Raw genomic sequence first — 24600 nt, forward strand, 5'->3', positions numbered from 1 at the left:
CAAATAAGCACTCACCCCAAATCCCCCCCTAACTGTCCTTCAGGCTGGGCCCCCTTAGCCCATAACAAGGTTACAGATATATAGAAACATTGGGGTAACAGTCACCCTGCTATAGTTCCAGGGGTACCCAGGGCACAAATAAGCACTCACCCCAAATCCCCCCCTAACTGGCCTTCAGGCTGGGCCCCCTTAGCCCATAACAAGGTTACAGATATATAGAAACATTGGGGTAACAGTCACCCTGCTATAGTTCCAGGGGTACCCATGGCACAAATAAGCACTCACCCCAAATCTCCCCCTAACTGGGCTGCCCCATCCATTGCCTTAAGCCCCTGTCCCACAGTTTGCCAAAAAAGCTTGGGGCAATGCTTGGACATCTGCAGAAGGTCCTACTGATATGCCATGATATGCCACTGTATATAATATAAGCCTCAATCTCCCTTGTGCTCTCCACTATAATTTGTTGACATCTTTCCCTGTATTAGACAATACTGCCAGAGAACACATAATGCCAGTTCTACTGGCAGTGCCACCTAACTCCTGGAAACTACGTAGACACTGAGTTGAATTAGAGTAGGGAGGAGGATTTTCCCTTTACTCCTCAATAGACAGCAGAGTCTCCTTTGGAATAACCAGTTGTCAGTGTTTCCTAGCGATCGACTCAGTAAGTCACTACACCTAATTCCCTCTGCCCCTGATGTTCAGCCTATTCGCCGGCCAAATTAAAGTTACATTGTCTCACGCAGAGCAACTCCGCATAGAACACACCGTTCTTTTTGGCCTTCACGCGCTGTACGAAAGACGGTCTGTTCTCAGTGCAATCGTAGCTGGCCTCCTACATACGTGAGGAATCCCGATAAGTAAATCAAACGGCAATATATCATATACTGTGTGGGAAGCATGGCCGCTGGGATTAATAGAGAGGTAATATAAAGTGCAAAATATCGCTCAGCTGTGACCAAGAACGTCAGTGATGCTGGACCTGTGGTGGTGTTGGAAGGAATGCATCTTCTCCAAACACCCTGACATTTGACTTAATTTTATAAGGTTGTATAGGTTGGGCCCTTTAATACAGTTCCTCATGTTGTGGTGACCTCCAACCATAAAATTATTCCTAAGACCATCGGAAATATGTGTTTTCCGATGGTCTTAGGTGACCCCTGTGAAAGGGTCGTTCAACCCCCAAAGGGGTCCCGACCCACAGGTTGAGAACCGCTGCTCTATACCAGTGGCTGGCTGACTCATTTGGTTCAAGAGGACTCATTTGGTTCTTGGAAAACTCGTTTTTGATGAGAGCCCCACTTTGTTCATAACAAGGTTACAAATATAGAAATACGTTGGTCTATCACCCATTTATTAGTTGTTCCAAGAATATCTAGGAGAACAAATAGGTATTTAAAGCCAAATCTCATCCAAGTTGACCTTCTATTTGGACCTACAGGGGTTGTCTAGAAGAGCAAATCAAATGTCACCTAAACAGCATTGAGGCAGAGGCACAGCTCTTGGAATACCCAGAGGGGATCCATTGCTGTATACTAAGGAATCCCACCCTGTGTCTTTCTATTTCTTTCCAGTCTCTCAAGGGTTCAGCTGCTTAAACAAAACATGTTATTGTTGCAGATATTATGCCCTAAACCATTAGTCTTCAACCTCTTCAGTTCTTGCTAAGCCACCAATCCCAGCAGCTTACCAATAGGAGTTAGAGATCAGTAACAACACAAGAACTACAGGCTGTGAAATTCATTCATACAGCAACTGTTATTAAAATTGGAAAGCTAAATATGTGACTTGCATGAGTATCTGTATATGTAGACTAGAAAAATGAGATTTACCGTAAGTCTTTGAAGGTCCACCACCAGCAGATTTCTCAGCCTGAATCTCGGAAACCTGGTGTTTTACGGACCCCTTGTTGGAGCTGAACAGGAAGCCCAAGCTGGCATCATCAAAGCAAGCGATGCTTGGCAATATGGTCAACCAGTTTAAGAAGCTCAGGTTTCCGCTAAGTATCAGAAGAACCTAAGGCCAAAGGAGACAGTGAACATGTGAGGGTTCTAGAAGAGAAAGGAAGCTGGGTTGTCCACATAATCTGATTGAATCATTCCATTGCTATGTTTCTTTGGTAAAGTAAAATGTAAACAAATTAGAAGCATTCTTTGACTTTCATATAGCATATAGAGGACAAAGCTAATTATTGGCAGAAGAACATTCTCTCCATGCATATATGTATTTATACCTACGACTGGGAGCATCCTGAAGGTGGTCATACATGGGCTGAGCCATATGGTACTCAGTGTCAGCCTGGCCCACCGGGGTACTAGGGTAACTGCCGGTGGGCCCTCCTGCTCACCCAACAACTCACCTTGTATGACTATATCATGGGCATTTCCCATTTTTATATGACAACATAAGAGAAGAAAAGGATGGAAGGATAAATTATAGGTATAAATTAAGAAAGTGAGTGAACAGAGAAGGAAAAATAGTTTTGAGAGTGAGTCTGAAGCTAAAGGTTATCTAGTGGGCCCTTGGCACCCCAGTCCGACACTGATGGTACTCGACTAAATGGCCCGTGGGCCAAAGGGACATATACAAGTAAAGGTGTATAACAAAACACCTATAATTGCATCTCCCTGATTTGATTGGTAATCTCTTGGCCCATGACTGCACTTGATGGCCAAGGGATTGTCCAAGACACAACTGCGTGACCCACAAGTGCACCCCCATGGGTCCAAGCGATGACACTAAAATCAAGGGGAGATTTTGTCTCCAGTGCTAATTGCATAAATGCATAAAATAATGCCCCTACCATTGCCCTCAGATCACTCAAAGACAAAAGTAAGGGGCAACTCTACTGATCAAATCTCAAATCAAGTTGCTTTTTTATGTACAACTGACATTGCCTTGGTCTCCCAACAGCTTGCTTTGTCCCTGCCAATATACTGTTTTGTTCCTCTGCTAAACAGACCCACTCTTGGCATTCCAGGGATGTTCCAACTCTTCAGAGAATCTACTTCAGCATTGATTTCCCTGCAACTCTTTGTTGGCCAAGGACTGGAACATCACATTCCATGCAATCAGACGGGAAACAAATGAGCTGCTACAAAGAAGTCCTACGTGTTGACTAGTTAAAGTGGTTCATAAACCAAGGAGGGAGAGAGATTTCTTGGCCATGTCGAATTTCTTAAGATTAATATTATTCCATTATTTGGGGCCAAAACAGAAAAAAAAAATCTTCATAAAATGCCAGGGGACCTCGTGGGGCTTTGTTTTTATAGAGGTGTTTCCTGGCTGGAATACGTCAAAGTCACAGCCATTAATTTGACATGACGGGACTAGAGGGCTGGGCAGCTTGCTTGGAATGCCAGCCATCTTTGGCCTAATGTAGCCTTCACAGCAGCCAACAGAGTGGGGCTCACAAGAAAAAAAAGATTCCTCTCTAAGGCTCCCACCCTACAAGTGGGAGGGGAAGACCCTTGGCCCCTTGGCAGGAATGGTTTTTTTAAATCATTAACTATTTCCCAGTCACAGGGCTCTTACCCTGTGGTCCTGTTGATTGTCCAATGAAACTTCCTTTCTGGTTAAGAAGATGGACAACCTTCTACTCTCTTAGTCTCCATGGTCTCCTTATAGTTATTGCAGCTGACAAGGAAGCATTAAAGCCCCCCAAGCTCATCTAACCGTTGCACAACAACATTTTGTTTCTGTCAATGCAAACTCTGCTTACAGGGGTTTGTGTTACATAAAGAGAAACATATATGGGAGCCTTGGCAACGGATCTGACCACAAAATGGATCTGAGAGCTGGACACTCCCGCGGTTACATTTAATAGGAATTCAGAGGAGAGTAGAAATTGGACCAACTTGGCCTTAAAAATTTGGCTCGCACTCTTCTGAGTGGAAACAAAAGGGCAGAAAGTTGACCTTGAGGAGGCAAGCCACAAATTTGTTAATTTTCCCAAAAGGAGCTCTGCTGTCGTGCTTTATTCCTCACCCATATGCAAAAGGAAACTGCTCTCAAGAGTTGCCAGCAAATCCTTGCAATGGTAATACATTTTAAAATATACAGCAGGCTATGCATCAGGAAATGCCTGAATAAAGTCTTATGAGACCATGATTTCCCATTCACCTGCATGGCTAACAACCATCTACATTAGTATGTAAAAATGGATACTATCCCCCACCCCTGTGCATCTGACTGTCTCCAAATCAGTCAAATGTAAGACATCTTTATGTAAGTGGCCAGATCTGGTCCAGATAGGACAATCTGACTGATCCCAAATGAAGTGGTCAGTAGATCGTAACAGTGGATTATGCAGACCCATTGGAAAAGGAAAGCACAATTGGTAGACTCTCTAGATTTTCTAACCTGCCCAATAGATCTCTGGTCAGGCAGGTCATTAGTTTGGCCACATTCTTAGGTCAAAAAGGTAGCAGCATGGCCTGAAGGGGCTGACGTCCATGTATGGTTTAAAGGTGGCCGTACATGGGCCGATTGTAGCTGCCGATATCGGTCCCTTGGACCGATTCGGCAGCTTATCGGGCCGTGTAGGGGCAGGTTAAAAGATTTAGTTGGATCAGGGACCGCATCGGCTCGTTATAATTCGATCGTTTGGCCCCAGATTGAATAAGCCTACATTTTCCCTGATATCGCCCACCCGTAGGTGGGGATATCGGGAGAAGATCCGCACGCTTGGCGACCTCGCGAGTGAATCTTCACGTGTATAAGCACCTTAAGGAGACTCCCATTAATTCCACTGTCTTCTCTGCTCTTTGCAAACCCTAAGGCTGATGTCCCATGGATAGTTTTGGTTTCCTCCTGCATGTTGGAGAGATTAGTCACCCACGGTAGCAGAGATCTATCGCGGGGGGATCAAATCTCTCTATGGGACATCAGCCTAAACGTTAAAAAAATAACAGGGCCCTCTAATAGGCTCTACGAACAGTGGAAGGCATCTTCTTTTTGGTGGCCACATATGAAGCAAAAAGATAGGGGAATTTGCTGAATCCCAAATAAAATGGTCACTGCTTGTTCTGTGCTTGTGGCCCCTCAAGAGATAATTTTGTAAAACACGGAATTCTTACAGAAATGTTTCAAGATTCATTATCTCATTAGGGTTCGATACATCCAAAAATGTTTGATGGATCATTCAGAATATGGGCAAATAAAAAATTAGATGGTGCATAATGATGAGCGAATGTGTCCCATTACGTTTTGCTCAAAAAATGTACGAAATGGCAAAAAGTTGTGAAATACATTACATAGTTACATAGTTACATAGTTACATAGGGTTGAAAAAAGACCAGTGTCCATCAAGTTCAACCCATCCGAGTAAACCCATTGAAGCCAATGGGTCTTTTTTGTGCGCAACTTTTTTTTTTTCACCCACGTCCATGGGCATCTTTTTGCGGTGAAACCTGCTGAAAATTTTTACGTATCACTAACGATGAGTTCTCAGAGGTATCAACCACTGGGGAACTTATCTTAAGAATATTTGCCCATGTGTTCAGCACATCGGGACCGCGCCCAGTTACACCTCATCCATGGCCCTTGCTCCTTCTTTAAAAAGTGCTAATATCTTAAAAACTAGTAAAAAAAATCAATGTAAATTAGAAAAGTGCTCAGAGGAATGCTCTAATCCAGGGGTGCCCAGACTTTGTCCCCCAGTGATCTATCTTTGACTCCTCCCCCAAGACGCAGGGTATGTACGCATTACCAATAAACGTGCTGTGCTTCAGCATCCACTCGGTCCACTAGAAATCCACGGGGGAACGACTGGTGGACCACGATCAATGTCTTGGCCGCCCCTGCTCTAATCTAAGCCATTTTACATTATCTTGTGTTGATGGTTCATATTTTCTTTAAGGCCACGCCGCCTCTGTTTAGAGCATGCCCAGTTTTGCCTCCCAAATCTACCTTTAGCTCCACCTAAAGGTTCGCAATTCCATCTTCTGCTGTCAAAACAGGGACAGCAGGGAGGCGCTAAAGATGCCCATACACCTTCAGATCCGCTCACTTGGTGATGTCGCCAAGCGAGCGGATCTTCTCCCGACACCCCCACCTACGGGTGAGCGATATCGGTAGAATCCAAGCTAATTCAGTCATTTGGCCCTGGGGCCAAATGATCGAATTATAAAGACGGGTATAGGAAAAGTCGGTCCGGGGACCGCATCAATGAGCCGATGCGGTCCCCGATCCTACTACATTTTTTAACCTGCCCGATTTCAGTTCCGTCGGTAGTGCCCATACACGGGGCGATTAGCTGCCGAATCGGTCTAAGGGACCCATATCGGCAGCTAGAATTGCCCCGTGTATGGGGATCTTTAGTTTTACTGATGTTATGGGTGAAGCAAGCTATATGTCAGCTCCGTGTGAAAGGAACATGGCATGGCAATGACCTTATTCAAAGATGGCCCAGTTGCATTCTTCCCCTAGTGCCCCAGTCCCCTCATCCCCACACAAACAGTCCCGAATGAGACTGCATTTATCTTTCTTTGTTCTTCGTGACCACAGAAAAGAAACCCGGGCCAAGACTTGTACAACTCAAGAGCGATTAGAGCAGTAACAACCCTTGTGTGCCAAAGTAGTGGGAAACATCCCATATACTGTATGTAACCAGGCACCAGGCTGATGCTGCCAAGTCTAATAGTCCCAAAACAAACTCTGAGAGGAATCATCCCTCCACACACTGATGTTGTTGCCTGGTCTGTGATGCAATGTGTGTTCTAACAAAACCACAAAATACATTATTTCAGAATGAGAAAAAGATGCCTTCCCTAAAGAAACAGAACAGGAAAAATAAAACATGACTCTTGCTGCCTGGGATGTCCAAAATTAGATTCACGGGGGGCACAGCTGACTTACCCCTGGTTCCACCCCAGGCAGCATGAGGGCCATGTGATAAAGCTGAAATTCTAAAATTACTCCCGTTTCAGCCAGATACAACCTGGTCACATGGAGCCTTTTTAGCTTGGGATCAACTGGAAGTCAGCAGTGTCAGGATGAAATGTAGCAGTGGGATAATAGCCTCTGGAAAGGGACTGGGGCTGTGGGATAGCAGGTATAGTAGGGAGAGATGGTGCCTATAGTAGCAGTGGGATAATAGCCTCTGGAAAGGGACTGGGGCTGTGGGATAGCAGGTATAGTAGGGAGAGATGGTGCCTATAGTAGCAGTGGGATAATAGCCTCTGGGAAGGGACTGGGGCTGTGGGATAGCAGGTATAGTAGGGAGAGATGGTGCCTATAGTAGCAGTGGGGGGATAATAGCCTCTGGGAAGGGACTGGGGCTGTGGAATAGCAGGTATAGTAGGGAGAGATGGTGCCTATAGTAGCAGTGGGGGGATAATAGCCTCTGGAAAGGGACTGGGGCTGTGGGATAGCAGGTATAGTAGGGAGAGATGGTGCCTATAGTAGCAGTGGGATAATAGCCTCTGGAAAGGGACTGGGGCTGTGGGATAGCAGGTATAGTAGGGAGAGATGGTGCCTATAGTAGCAGTGGGGGGATAATAGCCTCTGGGAAGGGACTGGGGCTGTGGAATAGCAGGTATAGTAGGGAGAGATGGTGCCTATAGTAGCAGTGGGGGGATAATAGCCTCTGGGAAGGGACTGGGGCTGTGGGATAGCAGGTATAGTAGGGAGAGATGGTGCCTATAGTAGCAGTGGGGGGATAATAGCCTCTGGGAAGGGACTGGGGCTGTGGGATAGCAGGTATAGTAGGGAGAGATGGTGCCTATAGTAGCAGTGGGGGGATAATATCCTCTGGGAAGGGACTGGGGCTGTGGGATAGCAGGTATAGTAGGGAGAGATGGTGCCTATAGTAGCAGTGGGGGGATAATAGCCTCTGGGAAGGGACTGGGGCTGTGGGATAGCAGGTATAGTAGGGAGAGATGGTGCCTATAGTAGCAGTGGGGGGATAATAGCCTCTGGGAAGGGACTGGGGCTGTGGGATAGCAGGTATAGTAGGGAGAGATGGTGCCTATAGTAGCAGTGAGGATAGGACAGCAAGTATAGATAGTGGCTGATTGTTGATGTAGGAATCTCAGGACTTGGCTGCTGTAGGGTTCTGGGAGTTATAACTGGAGAAGTAACACTCATAGGCTGAAGGGTATCCACCACAGATATCTCTTCTGGTAGAACACAAAACAAAATGAATATTACACTCATTATTTTCCAAATTCCCTGCGTTTCGGAGAAAGCAAGTGACCGTTTCCATTTCGCAACTTGTCCTGTGCACAAAACAGATTTTTGTCCCATGCAAAGAGGGAGGCAGCTCAGCAGAGTACAGGCTCGCTGCCAGGAAAAGAACACAATATAAACAACTACTTACAGGCAGGGTTTCCTTACACCTAGGTGTGTACAGGGAGTAAGGCAGCCCTATATATAAGGGCCATATAAAGGCATAAGGCCTTTATACAGGTCCTGAATCTCTAAAGTGACTTCCAATATCCCTGCCTTTTACAACAGGGAGTAAATGACTGCTTTATTTATTGCCTTCAATAATGTGGCCAATAGTAAGAATCATCCTACTACAATCCTATTCTAAGGTTAGTAGTGATGTACTAAATCCCTACTATGTTGCAGTGTAAATCCTAATCTCAAGGCTAAACTTAGATCAAAAAAAAAAAAGAAAGAAAGAAACTCTTCCTCCCCATTTAACCCCTCATGTTTTAACACTTTTAGAGTGCTATAAAACTGACTTTATGGCACAAGCATAAATAAAGACCCCAGAATGCTAATAGTTGCCCACTAGTAAACCCAAAGCTGTCCTTAAGTGTTGGCTGCTCTGTGCAGTCAAACACACTGATTTTTCATCAGATGTTAATGCTCAGGGCCACTCAGATCAGCATTTAGCACTAACACCTATCTTTATCCTTAATCCACTGTGACATAGTCTGCCATAGGCCTAAAGGCTGCCATACGCGGGCCGATTGTAGCTGCCGATATCGGTCCCGTGTATGGGCACTAAAGACGGGCCTGCCCAATCAACCCATACGGGCAACTGAGATATCGATTGGGCAGATCTAAGAATCAGTCGGATCGGGACCGACCGACCTGTAGGTGGGAATATCGGGAGAAGATCTGCTCGTTTGGCGACCTCACCAAGCGAGCGGATCTTAGCGTGTATGGCCACCTTAAGAGGAAGTCTACTTTCTAATTACAGAAGTTTCCTTTTTATCTTCTAGGTCTGTGGGTTTAGACCCCCCCCTCCGAAGGCCTTGGAGCAGTGATGGGGGGCTCAGTTTAAAGGCCAATTAAGGTGAAATTAGGGGAAAATGCTATTTGTTCTCCTAGATACAACTGAAAGCCCATCTTGAAGGCCAGTTGGGGTAAGATTTGAGAGTGACCACTTATTTGCCCCCCTAAATATTATTAAAACTATGGCTAAATGACTGATACACCAATGTGTAACCATGTTATTAGGTAAGGGGGGCCCTGACTAAAGGTTGATCCACTTTGATCTGAAATAGTCCAACAACCACTGCTAATCGTGTTCTTAATGACTAAGTCCCATTCGTTTGGCATTTCTCCCCACCGTCGGGTTGTGCTACCTGTGATAACAAGGTGTTGGTACCTTCCTGCTGTCCCTACCGGGCACTGTATTAATCAAAGTAATTGGCTAGGTATACCGAGACCATAAAAGCCAGTGCATGTCTAATGAGGGAGTGCCCGTGATGAGGAGAGCTGGGGTTTTTAATCTAATAATGTCAGTTTTATGGATTATGACTGGACTTTTATGGAGTGTCATATGAAATGCTCGGGATTCATGACTCTCGGTGGATTAATTTGGAAAAGTAGTTTTTCCTGGTTCAAGGCCCAAAAACAATTATTTCTTGTGTACGGCCTTCTCCCGCCACTGTAACGCACAGAATTGTACCAGGAAACAGCAGACTTTAAACATCAACATGTTAATGTGTGTATCCCCCCCCCCCCGTCTGGAAGCCCCCAACAGGAATCTGCATAGTGCAAATACAAGAAATTCTGCTCTGAAATCTTGTGTAGATGGTTTCAAAACTGGGCTGGGCCTTCTAGTGCCATCCAGAGAACCTTACATAGAGAGCCCACTCTCACAACAATGACATATAAATACAGATATACTACAATCTATACAGATATAGATATAAATATATATAAGTTACATAAAGGAAAAATACCTGGCAAGCTCTGGAATCAGATATTATAAGGCTTTAGTAGCCTGGTGTCAGCTCTTGTATGGTTATAGTAGCCTGGTATCGGCTCTTGTTAGGCTATAGTAGCCTGGAATCAGCTCTTGTTAGGCTATAGTAGCCTGGTGTCAGCTCTTGTATGGCTATAGTAGCCTGGTATCAGATTTTGTATGGCTATAGTAGCCTGGTATCGGCTCTTGTTAGGCTATAGTAGCCTGGAATCAGCTCTTGTTAGGCTATAGTAGCCTGGTAGCCCCGCTTAATGGTTTACAATTTAGTGGTTGAGCACAACTTTCCCTTTTTGTGTTATTGTTTATACAGGAGCAGTGGCCAGCTCCATGTTGTAGCCCCCACTATTCCCAGCTACAGTCAGGTGATCCCAATGGAGCTAATAAAAGGGCAACCATATGGGAGTTTTAACCTTATACGCAAGCATGTTGCAGGTAAAACTTAGTCCCTTTGCTCAGTACTAATCTTAAATTACTTATATAGGTCAGTTAGGGTAGGACTGGCCAGAAGGGATGACTTTGACGTAGTTGGCCAGCTTGAAGTATATTGCAATGTACGGACAAACAATCCCTCTTTTTGAGGTGGGGAGGGAAGGCATTTCTTAGTAGCGAAATGCCCTAGTGTCCAATTTCTACATATTGATAATGGGTGAGTGCAGAGGATTTTTTGCGGTTGTTTATATGTATTTTATGGTCACAGCCTCATTGCACCCCCGCTTAATGGTTTACAATTTAGTGGTTGAGCACAACTTTCCCTTTTTGTGTTATTGTTTATAGTAGCCTGGTGTCAGCTCTTGTATGGCTATAGTAGCCTGGTGTCAGCTTGTTATGCTATAGTAGTCTGGTGTCAGCTCTTGTATGGCTATAGTAGCCTGGTATCAGCTTTTGTATGGCTATAGTAGCCTGGTGTCAGCTCTTGTATGGCTATAGTAGCCTGGTGTCAGCTCTTGTATGGCTATAGTAGCCTGGTGTCAGCTCTTGTATGGCTATAGTAGCCTGGTGTCAGCTCTTGTATGGCTATAGTAGCCTAGTGTCAGCTCTTGTATGGCTATAGTAGCCTGGTGTCAGCTTTTGTATGGCTATAGTAGCCTGGTATCGGTTTTTGTATGGCTATAGTAGCCTGGTGTCAGCTCTTGTTAGGCTATAGTAGCCTGGTGTCAGCTCTTGTTAGGCTATAGTAGCCTGGTGGCAGCTCTTGTTAGGCTATAGTAGCCTGGTGTCAGCTCTTGTTAGGCTATAGTAGCCTGATGTCATTTGTTGTAAGGGCAAAGTAGCCTGCTGTCAGCTGTTGTAAGGGTATAGTAGCCTGGTGTCACCTTTTGTTCTGCTATAGTAGCCTGGTGTCACCTCTTGTACTGCTACAGTAGGCTGTTGGGCTGTTGTGGGAAATATATTGGGTTTCTGGGTTTTAATGCATCCTGAGTTGGTCAGAAGGTTGGAAACTTATTCCTGCAAAAACCAGAGACACAAAAGGGGTTAAAAAGCCTTCATTTCAGGCTCTTTGTTTTTATCAAACTTTGCATTTGAAGTGCAAATCTTCTTGACTTTTTTTTTTTGCTTCCCCTTTAAATTCCTCCCGCCCCACCCATCCCTGCAGATAGCAGAGGCAAATTTTTATCAGCGTGTGTTGATTTTCTGGCGGAGGCAGACTCCCATGGACAGGGACCCACAGCCACTACCCCATCTGGTCTTAGTTTAACTACAAGAAAAATAAAATCAGTTCTATCTGTAGTTTTTCTTCCCCCCCAAAAAGATGTTATTGCAGAAAAGAGCCGAAATCTTGTAAAATGACAGTGAGCAAGAACATTTAATTAGCTGTCGTTATTGCTTTCATCTTGGCTTCAGATGTCTGACTCCGTTTCCACCGCCTCCATAAGGAATTCATTTTTCATATGAGCGGCCAATAGCAAAGCCTGGCGGGGGTAACCCTTCCACTGCTAAACCACTCATATGCCATTCCGGGGGAGGGATAGGGTATGGGGGGCATTTCCTATTGGCCCCCACATACCCAACCATAAGGAGAAGTTTAGGAAGAGCTAGAGGGCCACCGGCTGGATTTCCAGGCCCAAGTCCATGGATTCAGCCTAAAGCCGTCCTTGCCTGAACAGTCACGCCCTCGACCTGCCCATTTAAGCCCTCAAATGCACCCCATGTTCATCTTCCAGTCTCCACCCCTGCCCCACCCTCTCTTGTCTGGGATCCGCCCACATGATGTCACTGTCCTACCTTAAAGAAAAACTATACCCCCAAACAATGTAGGTCTCTATAAAAATATATTGCATAAACAAGCCCTTCATCTAAATAAACCATTTTCATAAAAATATACTTTTTTAGCCGTATGTGCCATCGGGTAATCCTAAATAGAAAACTGCCATTTTAAGTACTAAGGGCCGCCCCCTGGGATCATACGAGGGCAAACAAGCATGTTAGGTCACATCAGCCAATGAATGGACAAAGCTGCATTATTTCCTGTCAGCTGATCTCTGAGGGGGCACACAGTCCATCACAAAATGGCGGCTCAAGGGAAAGGATGTAAAAAAGGCAATATTTACAAATATATCCCAGTTTGGTAAGATTTTTGAATAGGCCACTTAATATGATATATTGGTTAAGTGGGTTAAGTATTTATTTTTATTTTTCAAGTATAAAACACAGCTAAGGTTGCCACCTGGTCAGTGGCCTAGCCGGAAAAATACCAGCCAAGCCGGGGCTGGAATTACAAATTTTAATTACAAATTTGATGTCATCACCCCACCCCTCTAGGTCCCGCCCACCCCCCACACTTCCTGTAGCAAAGTAGTTGGAATATTTCAAGAATGAAGGTCAGAAAGGGAAAGGGTCAGAAGTAGAGTCCAGCATTGGTCTTGTTTGGAAGACCCTCGTCTCACCCAGACCCGCCTGCTCATCATCATCTTTGTAAGTCGATTGGCCCAGCCTGAATACAAAAAAAATTAAACTTTTAGTCCAGCCCCACCCCCATTGAGGACCATGTGATCCCAAAATTTACTTCCATAAGAAACTGGAAGTAACATGACATCTGGGCAGTATTCCATGGCTACCCAACTCAATGCTGGACTAGGGTGTTAGCACCCCTACCCCAATGAGTCTACCTTTTAAGATTATTTTAATTTTGAGAGCAGCAACACGGTGTTGGGTCCCCCCCCACAAAAAAAAAATCACTGGAGGGGCCCCATGCTTATCACAACCCGTACAGCCTGATGTCCCCCACCAACATCCCATACCCGCCCCCCACCTCTCCAACCTTGCTCTCTTCCCCCTGCTCAGTCAATCTCAGGGAGAAGAGTGGCTGGGGAGGGGGGAATTCTCTACAACTATGGAGAAAGCAGACCCAGAGTTAGACTGGGGTGTCTAGGACCCACCAAGGTTGCCATCGCAGGGGCCCCACACACCCTCCTGGGGCCCTTCCACCTGTCCAACCCCCCCGAGAGTGCGTACCTTATACTTAGCCACACTTGGGGGAAGAAGGACAGTGGGGGCCCCAACACCTGGCAGGAATGGGTCTGCTTGCTCTATAGTTATGCCACTGTCTGAGACTTGTGGAACAAAGCATTGAGCTTGGCAGAGGAGCTGACCATTTGATAATCCTCTATAAAGGCACAAAAGAGACTAACACTTCTCAGAATCGGAGTAAATCTTTTTTTCTTTTTAATATTATGAGAAATGCCACATCATTGGCAGACTTAAATAAAACGTCATTTATTGGCGGCGGCCCTTTAAGAGGGATAGTTACAATTTAGTCCCCTGGATATACCACAAATTCATTAAAGTTTCGGGGGAAAAACAGATTTGTTACCCCCCCCCCCCCCCCCCGACTTATTAAATTCTAAATGACGTTATGATAGCTGGGTGACAGCGCTTAGTCGCAGGTCCGGGCATATGCGGCAGAATAACGAACACTGGCGGCAGATTTATTGGTTTTTAAAAGCTCGAGTTAAAACTTATTTTTTTTTTTTGTTTGGCTCCAAGAAAACGTCAGGCACGTAATGTAATTATGATTCATATTAGCCCTTCCGGCGAGGAAGGGGCACTGGGGAACATTTCAAAGGGGGCTGAGAGCCGCAGGTGATGGGAAAAGAAAGCCAAAACAAAGGCATGATTCAGAGATGCTACGGTGGGATCCTTATGTTATCTCTGCTGGGGGTGAGAGCTCCCCAATGTGCAAATCCACTCCTGCCCCCACCCCTATGTGATAACTAAACAGCCACTTCTTTCCACTGCCCCCGAGCCAATAGGGCTATAAGGCTGCCCATCAGCTTCCACTGCTGGAAACGGATCCCTTCATTCTACTGCAAAATCCAACTAAATCTCTCATAGAGCTATTCATCACATTCCATTCCTATTGGCTCTGTACTAGCCTGTACTGGCTGGCCAGTAAAAATGATGCCAATGTTATTTATAGGGAATAAACTGAAAAGGGGGCAACTTTACCAGAGGCCATTATTCTATTCTCCATTATTTCACATACCCTCATACTCACTGCTACTATAGGCACCATCTCTCCCTACTATACCTGATATCCCACAGCCCCAGTCCCTTCCCAGAGGCTATTATCCCACTGCTACTATAGGCACCATCTCTCCCTACTATACCTGCTATCCCACAGCCCCAGTCCCTTCCCAGAGGCTATTATCCCCCCACTGCTACTATAGGCACCATCTCTCCCTACTATACCTGCTATCCCACAGCCACAGTCCCTTCCCAGAGGCTATTATCCCACTGCTACTATAGGCACCATCTCTCCCTACTATACCTGCTATCCCACAGTCCCAGTCCCTTCCCAGAGGCTATTATCCCACTGCTACTACAGGCACCATCTCTCCCTACTATACCTGCTATCCCACAGCCCCAGTCCCTTCCCAGAGGCTATTATCCCACTGCTACTATAGGCACCATCTCTCCCTACTATACCTGCTATCCCACAGCCCCAGTCCCTTCCCAGAGGCTATTATCCCACTGCTACTATAGGCACCATCTCTCCCTACTATACCTGCTATCCCACAGCCCCAGTCCCTTCCCAGAGGCTATTATCCCACTGCTACAACAGATACCACTATGGCTGATCTGAAGAAGTCTCCATATGTGTTTTGCTTGGGGTCAATCCCATCCTCCCCTCTCCAGTAAGTGTAGTTTTTAATTAACAAGATTTGTATATGCAAATTATCAAATGTGAAAGGCAGAAAAACAAAATGATTTCTTAGAATCACATTTGCCTTTGATCCAGCCCTAACTAATGTAGTATATTTTTCTGTTTTTTTTATATTTCCTCCAGTGTTTTTCCCAAGTCTGTGTTTCATTATTTTTCTTTTGACTCATTTGCATTTTATTTCTACTGTTATCTCTGCTGTTGTCCCTATAGTGCTGGGGACACACACAAGTGCAGTCACCCAAAGATGGATGCAACATTTGCACCTATCAGCATTCAGGCTATTTGTGCCCAGACCTGCCCCTTGCACTTGATGCGTCCTTCCCACCGTAAGTGCAATAAGTAAGGTAACAAATCCATGGAGCTACTAAAACCTTCTGGAAATTGCACTTTACACACTGCACTTGCTTTTGTGAATAATCCCTCATCTGATTAATCGTCCAATGAGATGCGGGATGGAAGAGCCCATTCATTCTTTTCTTGCCAGCCAATGGGATTTACCAATAAGTCTGACTGCACATCTGCTCACAAGGCTGATCTATAAATATAGCAGCTAGCGGGTTATTACTGGCTCCCACACCAGATGGGCCCAATAAACCATATGAGGATAACAACATGATTTGGGCCATGAAAAGAATAGAGCAAGGGCATTATACCAATTGCCTATGGGATCAGGAAGGAATGTTTTTCTAAAATGCAGATTGGCTAAGCACTGGAGGCTTTTTTTCCTTTATCAGGATATATTTCCTTTATCAGGATATATTTAGGTTCTGAAGACCAGTGGAGATTCCAGGGACTTACTGTGGCTCCATTCAGGGTGTAAGGTTCCTGTGCAGGCCCATCTTGGAGGTATTGCATCAAAGGGAATAAAGGTTTTGTGTCAGCATGTGTGACCTAGAGCCATTATTGTCCAAGAAGAGGCAGGAAGGGCAAAGTCACTCTGCTATACTCCCAGGGGTACCCAGGGCACAAATAAGCACTCACCCCAAATCTCCCCCTAACTGGCCTTCAGGCTGGGCCCCCTTAGCCCATAACAAGGTTACAGATATATAGAAACATTGGGGTAACAGTCACCCCGCTATAGTTCCAGGGGTACCCAGGGCACAAATAAGCACTCACCCCAAATCCCCCCCCAACTGGCCTTCAGGCTGGGCCCCCTTAGCCCATAACAAGGTTACAGATATATAGAAACATTGGGGTAACAGTCACCCTGCTATAGTTCCAGGGGTACCCAGGGCACAAATAAGCACTCACCCCAAATCCCCCCCAACTGGCCTTCAGGCTGGGCCCCCTTAGCCCATAACAAGGTTACAGATATATAGAAACATTGGGGTAACAGTCACCCTGCTATAGTTCCAGGGGTACCCAGGGCACAAATAAGCACTCATCCCAAATCCCCCCTAACTGGCCTTCAGGCTGGGCCCCCTTAGCCCATAACAAGGTTACAGATATATAGAAACATTGGGGTAACAGTCACCCTGCTATAGTTCCAGGGGTACCCAGGGCACAAATAAGCACTCACCCCAAATCTCCCCCTAACTGGCCTTCAGGCTGGGCCCCCTTAGCCCATAACAAGGTTACGGATATATAGAAACATTGGGGTAACAGTCACCCTGCTATAGTTCCAGGGGTGCATGAGTAGAGAAGCCAGTGCCACAGTCTTGATACCACTGTTTAGGCAAATGGAGTATTGTGGCCCTTGTGTCCTTCTCTAGGAGAAGGGTAGGGATCAGTGGGGGTTATTACAGCCGCATACAAAAGACTGAAAGAACAGAGAAGACTTGCGTTGCCGGCACTAATGATAAGGGTTAAGGCCTGTGTAAGTGCAAATGGGGGGGTTTGGGTTAATGTGGATGTGGTTAGTGGCCCTAGGAGACTTCCAAGACCAGATGTTGAAGAGCTGATGTTACATGATCCCAAGAAGGAAGAGGATGTGTGTCTTCCAATCCTCCTCCCCCGATGTGCTATAATTGAGTGCAGCCGCTTTTCGGACCCATGTGGAGACGGCAGGTGCTGCTCCGCCGTGGATTAGAAATATCTGCATCCTGGGCCTGTCCCACTCGGATGAAGTTTCCCTACCTTCCTTCTGACAGACCGATTGGCTTCTCATTACTAAGGCAACAATATCTCTCATTGCCACATGACACCGGGGAGCGAGGGCTACCAGGCCACTCCAAATCCAAATTCCTTCTTCCATGAGGGGGTTAGAGCTTCTGTGTCAAGGCGTGTTCCGTAAGGAATGCTAAGTGCATGGAGAAAGTGGATTTTATGGATTGTGTGAAAACAGTCCCTCACATTAAGGGTGGAAACTTTCCCAAGTGTTCGTGCAAAGCCGTGTGTGATTTTCAAGCTGGTTTTTCCCTCACAACACCATGACACTTTGCAGATATGGAGGCAGCCATCTTGGGCCAGGAAAACCAACTGAGAACCAGTGACTGTAAAGATTATTTTACTACTCTGTTTAGGGCACTATTTGTCCAGCTTCTTTAGGGCAGCTTGGTTCTAAGGAAAAGGAAAGGCTAATAAAGAGTTAATCTTAAGCTGTAGGCATAGTGCCCTTAAGTCTCCCCATATTTCTCCTGTTCAGATGATCAGAAGCCAAAAAGGAAGAAAAAACACTGAGCTGTGTAAAGAAAGTTCCCATAATGCCTCACTCCTGCACCCAGACCCCTGTACATGCTCAGTTAGTTAGACTATGAGTCAGCTTCCTGCTGATTGGCTCAGATCCACATTCCTAAGGGGGGGGGAGTGAGTTCTTAGCATTCTTGAGGGGGAGCAGGAGAGAGGAGAGAGCTGTGTGTCTCTGGCAGAGGAAAACAGACACAACAAATCTGTTGACAGAGAACTCAGTGCAGCGTTTCTGTGAGTGCTTATGGCTGTATTTACATAGACCTTTCTGATAAAGCTTACTTAGTTTTTACCTTTCCTTCTCCTTTAGGGAACATTGGGGGTTTTGCATGCCATTTTCATAATGATCTGCCATTGGCCCCAAATAATAGTGCCTGAAAATGCAAGTGCCCATATCTTTAACTGCCCATGTATTGGTTTGTATGATTTGTGGCGCTTATAGGTTGGGCCAGTGGGTGATTTGGAACCCCCACAAACTCCCAATGGTTCTTAGAAGGCATGAACCAAGCTGCTCTAAAAGAATAGACCACATTTTGTATGGCCACTTATACGGTATCCATCCATTTGGCCCATGGGTTGCTCAGTTGGTTACCAACCAGTACTGGCCAGTGTATGGCCAACTTTTGTCATTGAGACCAATGGGGCTGTTGATAAAACCTTTCTTATTCTCAGTCTGAGATGTTCTCTTTGGTTACTGGAGTCAGTGGGGGTCACTGATAAACATTAGGAGTTTATCAATTTACAGTTAAGGTCCCCATACACGGACCAATTCTAGCTGCCGATATGGGTCCCTTAGACCGATTCGGCAGCTAATCGCTCCGTGTATGGGGACTACCGATGGGCCTGCCCGACCGATATCTGGCCTGAAATCAGCCAGATCTCAATCGGGCAGGTTAGAAAATCTAGTCGGATCGGGGACCTCATCGGCTCGCTGATGCGGTCCCCGGACCGAGTTTTCCTATACCCGTCGTTATAATTTGATCATTTGGCCCCAGGGCATTAGCCTGGATTCTCCCGATATCGCCCACCCGTAGGTGGGGATATCGGCAGAAGATCCGCTCGCTTGGCGACATCGCCAAGCAAGTGGATCGGCCTGTGTATGGGGACCTTAACCCATGGTGGCAACCAATCTGATGTCTGAGATCTGAAAGTCCTTTACAGTTTGGAAGTTTTTCTGCCCACGTGATCCTGTTTTGTTACTACATTTGTAGTAATGTTCTGGGTAATATGTTAATAATGAGCCTCTAATTGTGGTTGCAGTTCAGCATCTGAAGGGCCACAGGTTAACCAGTCCTGACTGATGTATTTTTGCCCTGTGATGGGGGCCCCAGCAGCATGCCTGGATTGCCAGGACCCCCTCCATCGAGCCTACTGGTGGACAATAGCAACGTGCAGTTAAAAGCAGCCTCGCGGGATCCCAAAACAAAGAAAAACAAGTTATGCGCAAAGAAACCACCCGTATAATGTGCTCCATATGGAGATACTCTGCTAAATTATATAGAAAGCATAATCATTGATATTTTAAAAGAAAATGTCTCCGGGGCCTTAATTAGTTCTTATTTCTTTTTCGTTTCAAAATGGTTTGGCCCACAAGCACAGGAGCCTGCATTCTGCCCTATGAAAGAGATGGATTTGAACACTGATTGGAAGGAAAATGAGAAACACTATCTAACAGCGGCCGCTGTGTGAGATCAACCATGGATTTAAAGGGCAACTAAATGTAAAATATTAGTCCAGGGGGATAACTATGCTGATTTATCTTTTTGCACAGGCTGTGAGAAAATACGGGGGATTATTCCTGCCCAAAGTGATGCCTATACCAACCCTTACTGGATGATTTCATTTATTTATTTACACACACAGTTACATTATAGCGCATGCCCCTCGGCCTCTAGGCTATGTTCCCCGATAGCTTCAGGTAAGACATTTGTAACACTACAGTCAACACCCCTAACTGCAACTAAAAGCCCTGCCATTGTCAGCCATGCTCACGATCATGCTCACCCACTTAGTCATAACCTCAATCTTCTCCATACCCTTCCTCAGCCTCAATCTTCTCCTACCTTTGAAGAAGGACCTCACTCACACTTACAACCCAAACCTACTCCACAAACTTTCTAGCTTTATGGAGGCCCCCCCCCGCCATTTATTGTTACTACCCAATCTACTCTACACTGTTCCTACTTTTAAGGAAGATCCACCCACTAAGTTACTACCCCAATCATCTCCATAATCCTCCTACTTTTAAAGAAGGACCCCACTTACAATTACCACCCAAATCCACATTCTTTCTAGTTTTGCAGTTACTGCCAAATCTACTCCACACTCTACTATAAAGGAAGATCCACCCACTTAGTTACTACCCCATTCTACTCCATACTTTTCATACTTTTGATGGCACTTACAGTTACCACCGAAATCAGTTACCACCTAAAGCAGTTACCATGCTTTCTAGTTTTATGGTATACCCTCCCCATTTATGTAGCAATTCTACTCTGCATTTAAGAAGATCCACCCACCTAGTTATTACTCCAATCTACTCCATACTCTGCCTACTTTTGAAGTACCCCACTTACAGTTACCAACTAAATCTACCCTACATCTTACAGTTACCACCTAAATCCACCCCACATGCAATCTAATTCTAAGGAAGACCCTCCCACTTACAATTAGTAAGCCAATATACTCCACTTTCTTCCTAATTTTAAGGTTTAAGTTCCACACACTTTGAGGTGCTTTATTACAACAATGAAGGCGGTGATGAGGGAAAAATGGAAGCTTTTTTGGATGAAGATTCCCTTGGAAGTCTATGCTTTGGCAAGGTCTTCCTTTAGTTCATAACAAGGTCACACTTAATTAAATATTGGTGTACCAGACATTCAACCCAACTCTAGAAGAGCAAAGAGGCTTCCTACCCAAACTAGCATTGAGGCTGAGCTTTCCCACCAGTATTCCGTACCCGCTCCCAGGGGCAGGCCTACAATTTGGGAACCACTGACCAAGACCAAAAGGAGGTGGAACTAACCAATGGCGGCCATAAAGACCGATGCTCAGCTCTACAATTCTGGACAAGGTACTTTGGGACACTGGGGTTGGTAAGCCTATCAGTGATGCTTGGATATGTAATTAGAGGGGATAAGACATATTTGCCCTAAAATGCAAGGCACAGAGATGGATATTAGAGGCAACAGAACTTGCGGTCTAAAATCTGGTCACTCTTATTTTATGTCTCAGCATTTTTAGTGCTCACCAAATGGGTCGCCTTGATGCTGAGAATAGCAGACCTTATTTACCAAAGAAAAAAATGCTGCTCTGTGCTTAAAAACTTCACCTTCACAAAACAAATCCCATTAGGGTGCTTTCCTTATGGCGAGCGCTCCCCCCACCCTCGCTCCTCGATTTAATAAGCTCATTACACATTAGATGATTTAGAATTAATATCAACGGCCGCTAAACGCAATTTCTCACGGCGCGATCATTACATTCCATAACCGTCCTCGTAAATTCTAGCCATTAGCATTATTAATAGTCATAGCGCTTTATTCCGCACCAGAGACAAGAATCCACACCCCCCCTCCCCACCTTTCCCCCCATTTCACAGAAGCCAGGGGCTTTAACATGCTTATTGTTTACATAGGAGCTGTTCTAATTAACTGGGGTATATTACGCACATATATTTAGTGCGTGTTGTTAAATAAAGTGTCTGCCTGGCTCCGACTAGTAAAGCGCATTGTGAGCGCAGCCTCCTATTCCCTTAAGGGTTTCCCTCTGAGGCCTCTCTCGCTCTCTGCCTTCTCTCAAACCCAATGGAGCTCTGGATGGGACAGCCGCTAATGAAAAACAAATTGTTATATTACTTAGGAAAATAATTTGCAGGAAACCCGAATTAGCTGCGATGGTGGAAAAAAAAAGAAGGAGAAACATAAAATTCAGACCTGGAAAGGTGTGTTTTTTGGTTTTTGGCCCAAGGAAACTCGTTATCGCCAAAACAGAAGCTGGGCTGTTAGCAGCCCGTGGAGCTTATCTAATTGGGTACTAGAATGCTCTGAAAGGGAAAGTAAACCTTTATTTCAGTGTATTTGCCCCTAGACAAAGTATACGGTTATACCTTATTAGGTGCAAGAGTGCATTCGAATTTCTGATCAATGCCAATTGGGAATGCCACCCTTGTAGTGCCAGGGGTTTCAGGGGCACAGCACTGCTATCCACTCCCTGTATATCCTGACCAAAGCTGGTATCTCTGTTTATTTAAGATCTGTGTGGCAGCCAGCAGGAGAAACCTCACGGCTTATGATGTTATTGCTATAAGTCACCACCCAATAGGTCGGCTACTGTGGCCAAAGAAATGGGGAAAATATGCCATGATCAATGCTCCATCCCTTGGGCCTGGGGTCTGCTCACCCTATAGGTCTGCTGTTTGCTTGGGCCCCCTTAGGTTACATATATTTGAAAACATTGGGGTAATGGTCACCATAACCCAGGGCACCATAACCCACTCACCCCAAATTTCCCCCTAACTGGCCTTCAGGCTGGGCCCCCTTAGCCCATAACAAGGTTACAGATATATAGAAATATTGGGGTAACAATCACCCTGCTATAGTTCCAGGGGTACCCAGGGCACAAATAAGCACTCACCCCAAATCACCCCCTAACTGGCCGTCAGGCTGGGCCCCCTTAGCCCATAACAAGGTTACAGATATATAGAAACATTGGGGTAACAGTCACCCTGCTATAGTTCCAGGGGTACCCAGGGCACAAATAAGCACTCACCCCAAATCCCCCCCTAACTGGCCTTCAGGCTGGGCCCCCTTAGCCCATAACAAGGTTACAGATATATAGAAACATTGGGGTAACAGTCACCCTGCTATAGTTCCAGGGGTACCCAGGGCACAAATAAGCACTCACCCCAAATCCCCCCCTAACTGGCCTTCAGGCTGGGCCCCCTTAGCCCATAACAAGGTTACAGATATATAGAAACATTGGGGTAACAGTCACCCTGCTATAGTTCCAGGGGTACCCAGGGCACAAATAAGCACTCACCCCAAATCCCCCCCTAACTGGCCTTCAGGCTGGGCCCCCTTAGCCCATAACAAGGTTACAGATATATAGAAACATTGGGGTAACAGTCACCCTGCTATAGTTCCAGGGGTACCCAGGGCACAAATAAGCACTCACCCCAAATCCCCCCCTAACTGGCCTTCAGGCTGGGCCCCCTTAGCCCATAACAAGGTTACAGATATATAGAAACATTGGGGTAACAGTCACCCTGCTATAGTTCCAGGGGTACCCAGGGCACAAATAAGCACTCACCCCAAATCCCCCCCCAAACTGGCCTTCAGGCTGGGCCCCCTTAGCCCATAACAAGGTTACAAATATATAGAAACATTGGGGTAACAGTCACTATGAATGTTATATTATGAGGGCTGGGGACATACACAGGCTGGTAACACTGGGGAGACTGCCCTCTCTCTCTCACATACACAGAGCTTATTCTTCCTATTCTATCATATAAATATTTGCCCATATATTCATGGCTATGCCCACATCACACTGGCATACTGATGCTCACACATAAAAAAAAAGACCTTACTAGATTGGCATCATTTATGTGCCAAGCAGTAAACTCTGTTCCCCCAGAGCGGGCACCTGGCCCCTTGGCAGGCAGGACAGGCAGCTGCTGATACTGACTCTGTTACAGGGATAAAGGGCTAATGGGAGCCGGCTGGGATGGTTTAACCCATTCAATGGACCCACCAGGCAAGCTGACCTCCTCCAAGGCCGATTTATTGGCTACAAAACAGCATTCAGTTTGGGGCATTCTGCTATTAAATGAACTTACTCCCAGTGTTAACCCTTTGCTTAGTTACAGGGATAATATAATTCACACTATTGTATCTTTTATCATTATAGTCACTTCTCTGCTTTAATCATTCTCCCACAGAGCAGCAGTTCTGCCCTGCTTTATGGCTAATATTTCAGCTGTCAACAGAGGTTTCACCTGACTGCGTTCCCATATAAAATCTGGTACAGGTATGGGACCCATTATCCAGAATGTTTGGGACCAAGGGTATTCCAGATAAGGGGTCTTTCCGTAATTTGGATCTACTAAAGTCTACTAAAAAATTAACGAAACATTAATTAAACCCAATAGGATTATTTTGCATCCAGTAAGGATTAATTATATCTTAGTTGGGATCAAGTACAGGTACTGTTTTATTATTACAGAGAAAAGGGAATCATTTAACCATGAAATAAACCCAATAGGGCTGTTCTGCCCCAATAAGGGGTAATTATATCTTAGTTGGGATCAAGTACAGGTACTGTTTTATTATTACAGAGAAAAGGGAATCATTTAACCATTAAATAAACCCAATAGGGCTGTTCTGCCCCCAATAAGGGGTAATTATATCTTAGTTGGGATCAAATACAAAGCCCTGTTTTATTTTTACAGAGAAAAGGAAATCAATTTTAAAAATCTGATTAAAAAAACTGATTAAAATGGAGTCTATGGGAGACAGGCTTTCCGTAATTCGGAGCTTTCTGGATATTGGGTTTCCAGATAATGGATCCCATACCTGTAGCCAACTTTATATATGCCTGCAGGGTGGTGTGCAGAGTGCACATATACTAAAAATTATTATAT

The 24600-nt window shown here is 45.4% G+C and overlaps 1 protein-coding gene across 1 annotated transcript in view; it reads right to left on the bottom strand.

Annotated features, from left to right (window-relative positions):
- The window catches only part of lmf1 (lipase maturation factor 1), a 177068-nt gene that overhangs the window by 23656 nt on the left and 128812 nt on the right, over positions 1–24600 (bottom strand). Inside the window, exon 7 of the mRNA XM_002932282.5 lies at positions 1833–2016. Coding sequence (XP_002932328.3) covers positions 1833–2016 — 184 coding nt within the window. The remainder of the gene's footprint in view (positions 1–1832; positions 2017–24600) is intronic.

The sequence above is a fragment of the Xenopus tropicalis genome, chromosome 9 (genome assembly GCF_000004195.4).
Source record: "Xenopus tropicalis strain Nigerian chromosome 9, UCB_Xtro_10.0, whole genome shotgun sequence".
Classification (NCBI taxonomy): domain Eukaryota; kingdom Metazoa; phylum Chordata; class Amphibia; order Anura; family Pipidae; genus Xenopus; species Xenopus tropicalis.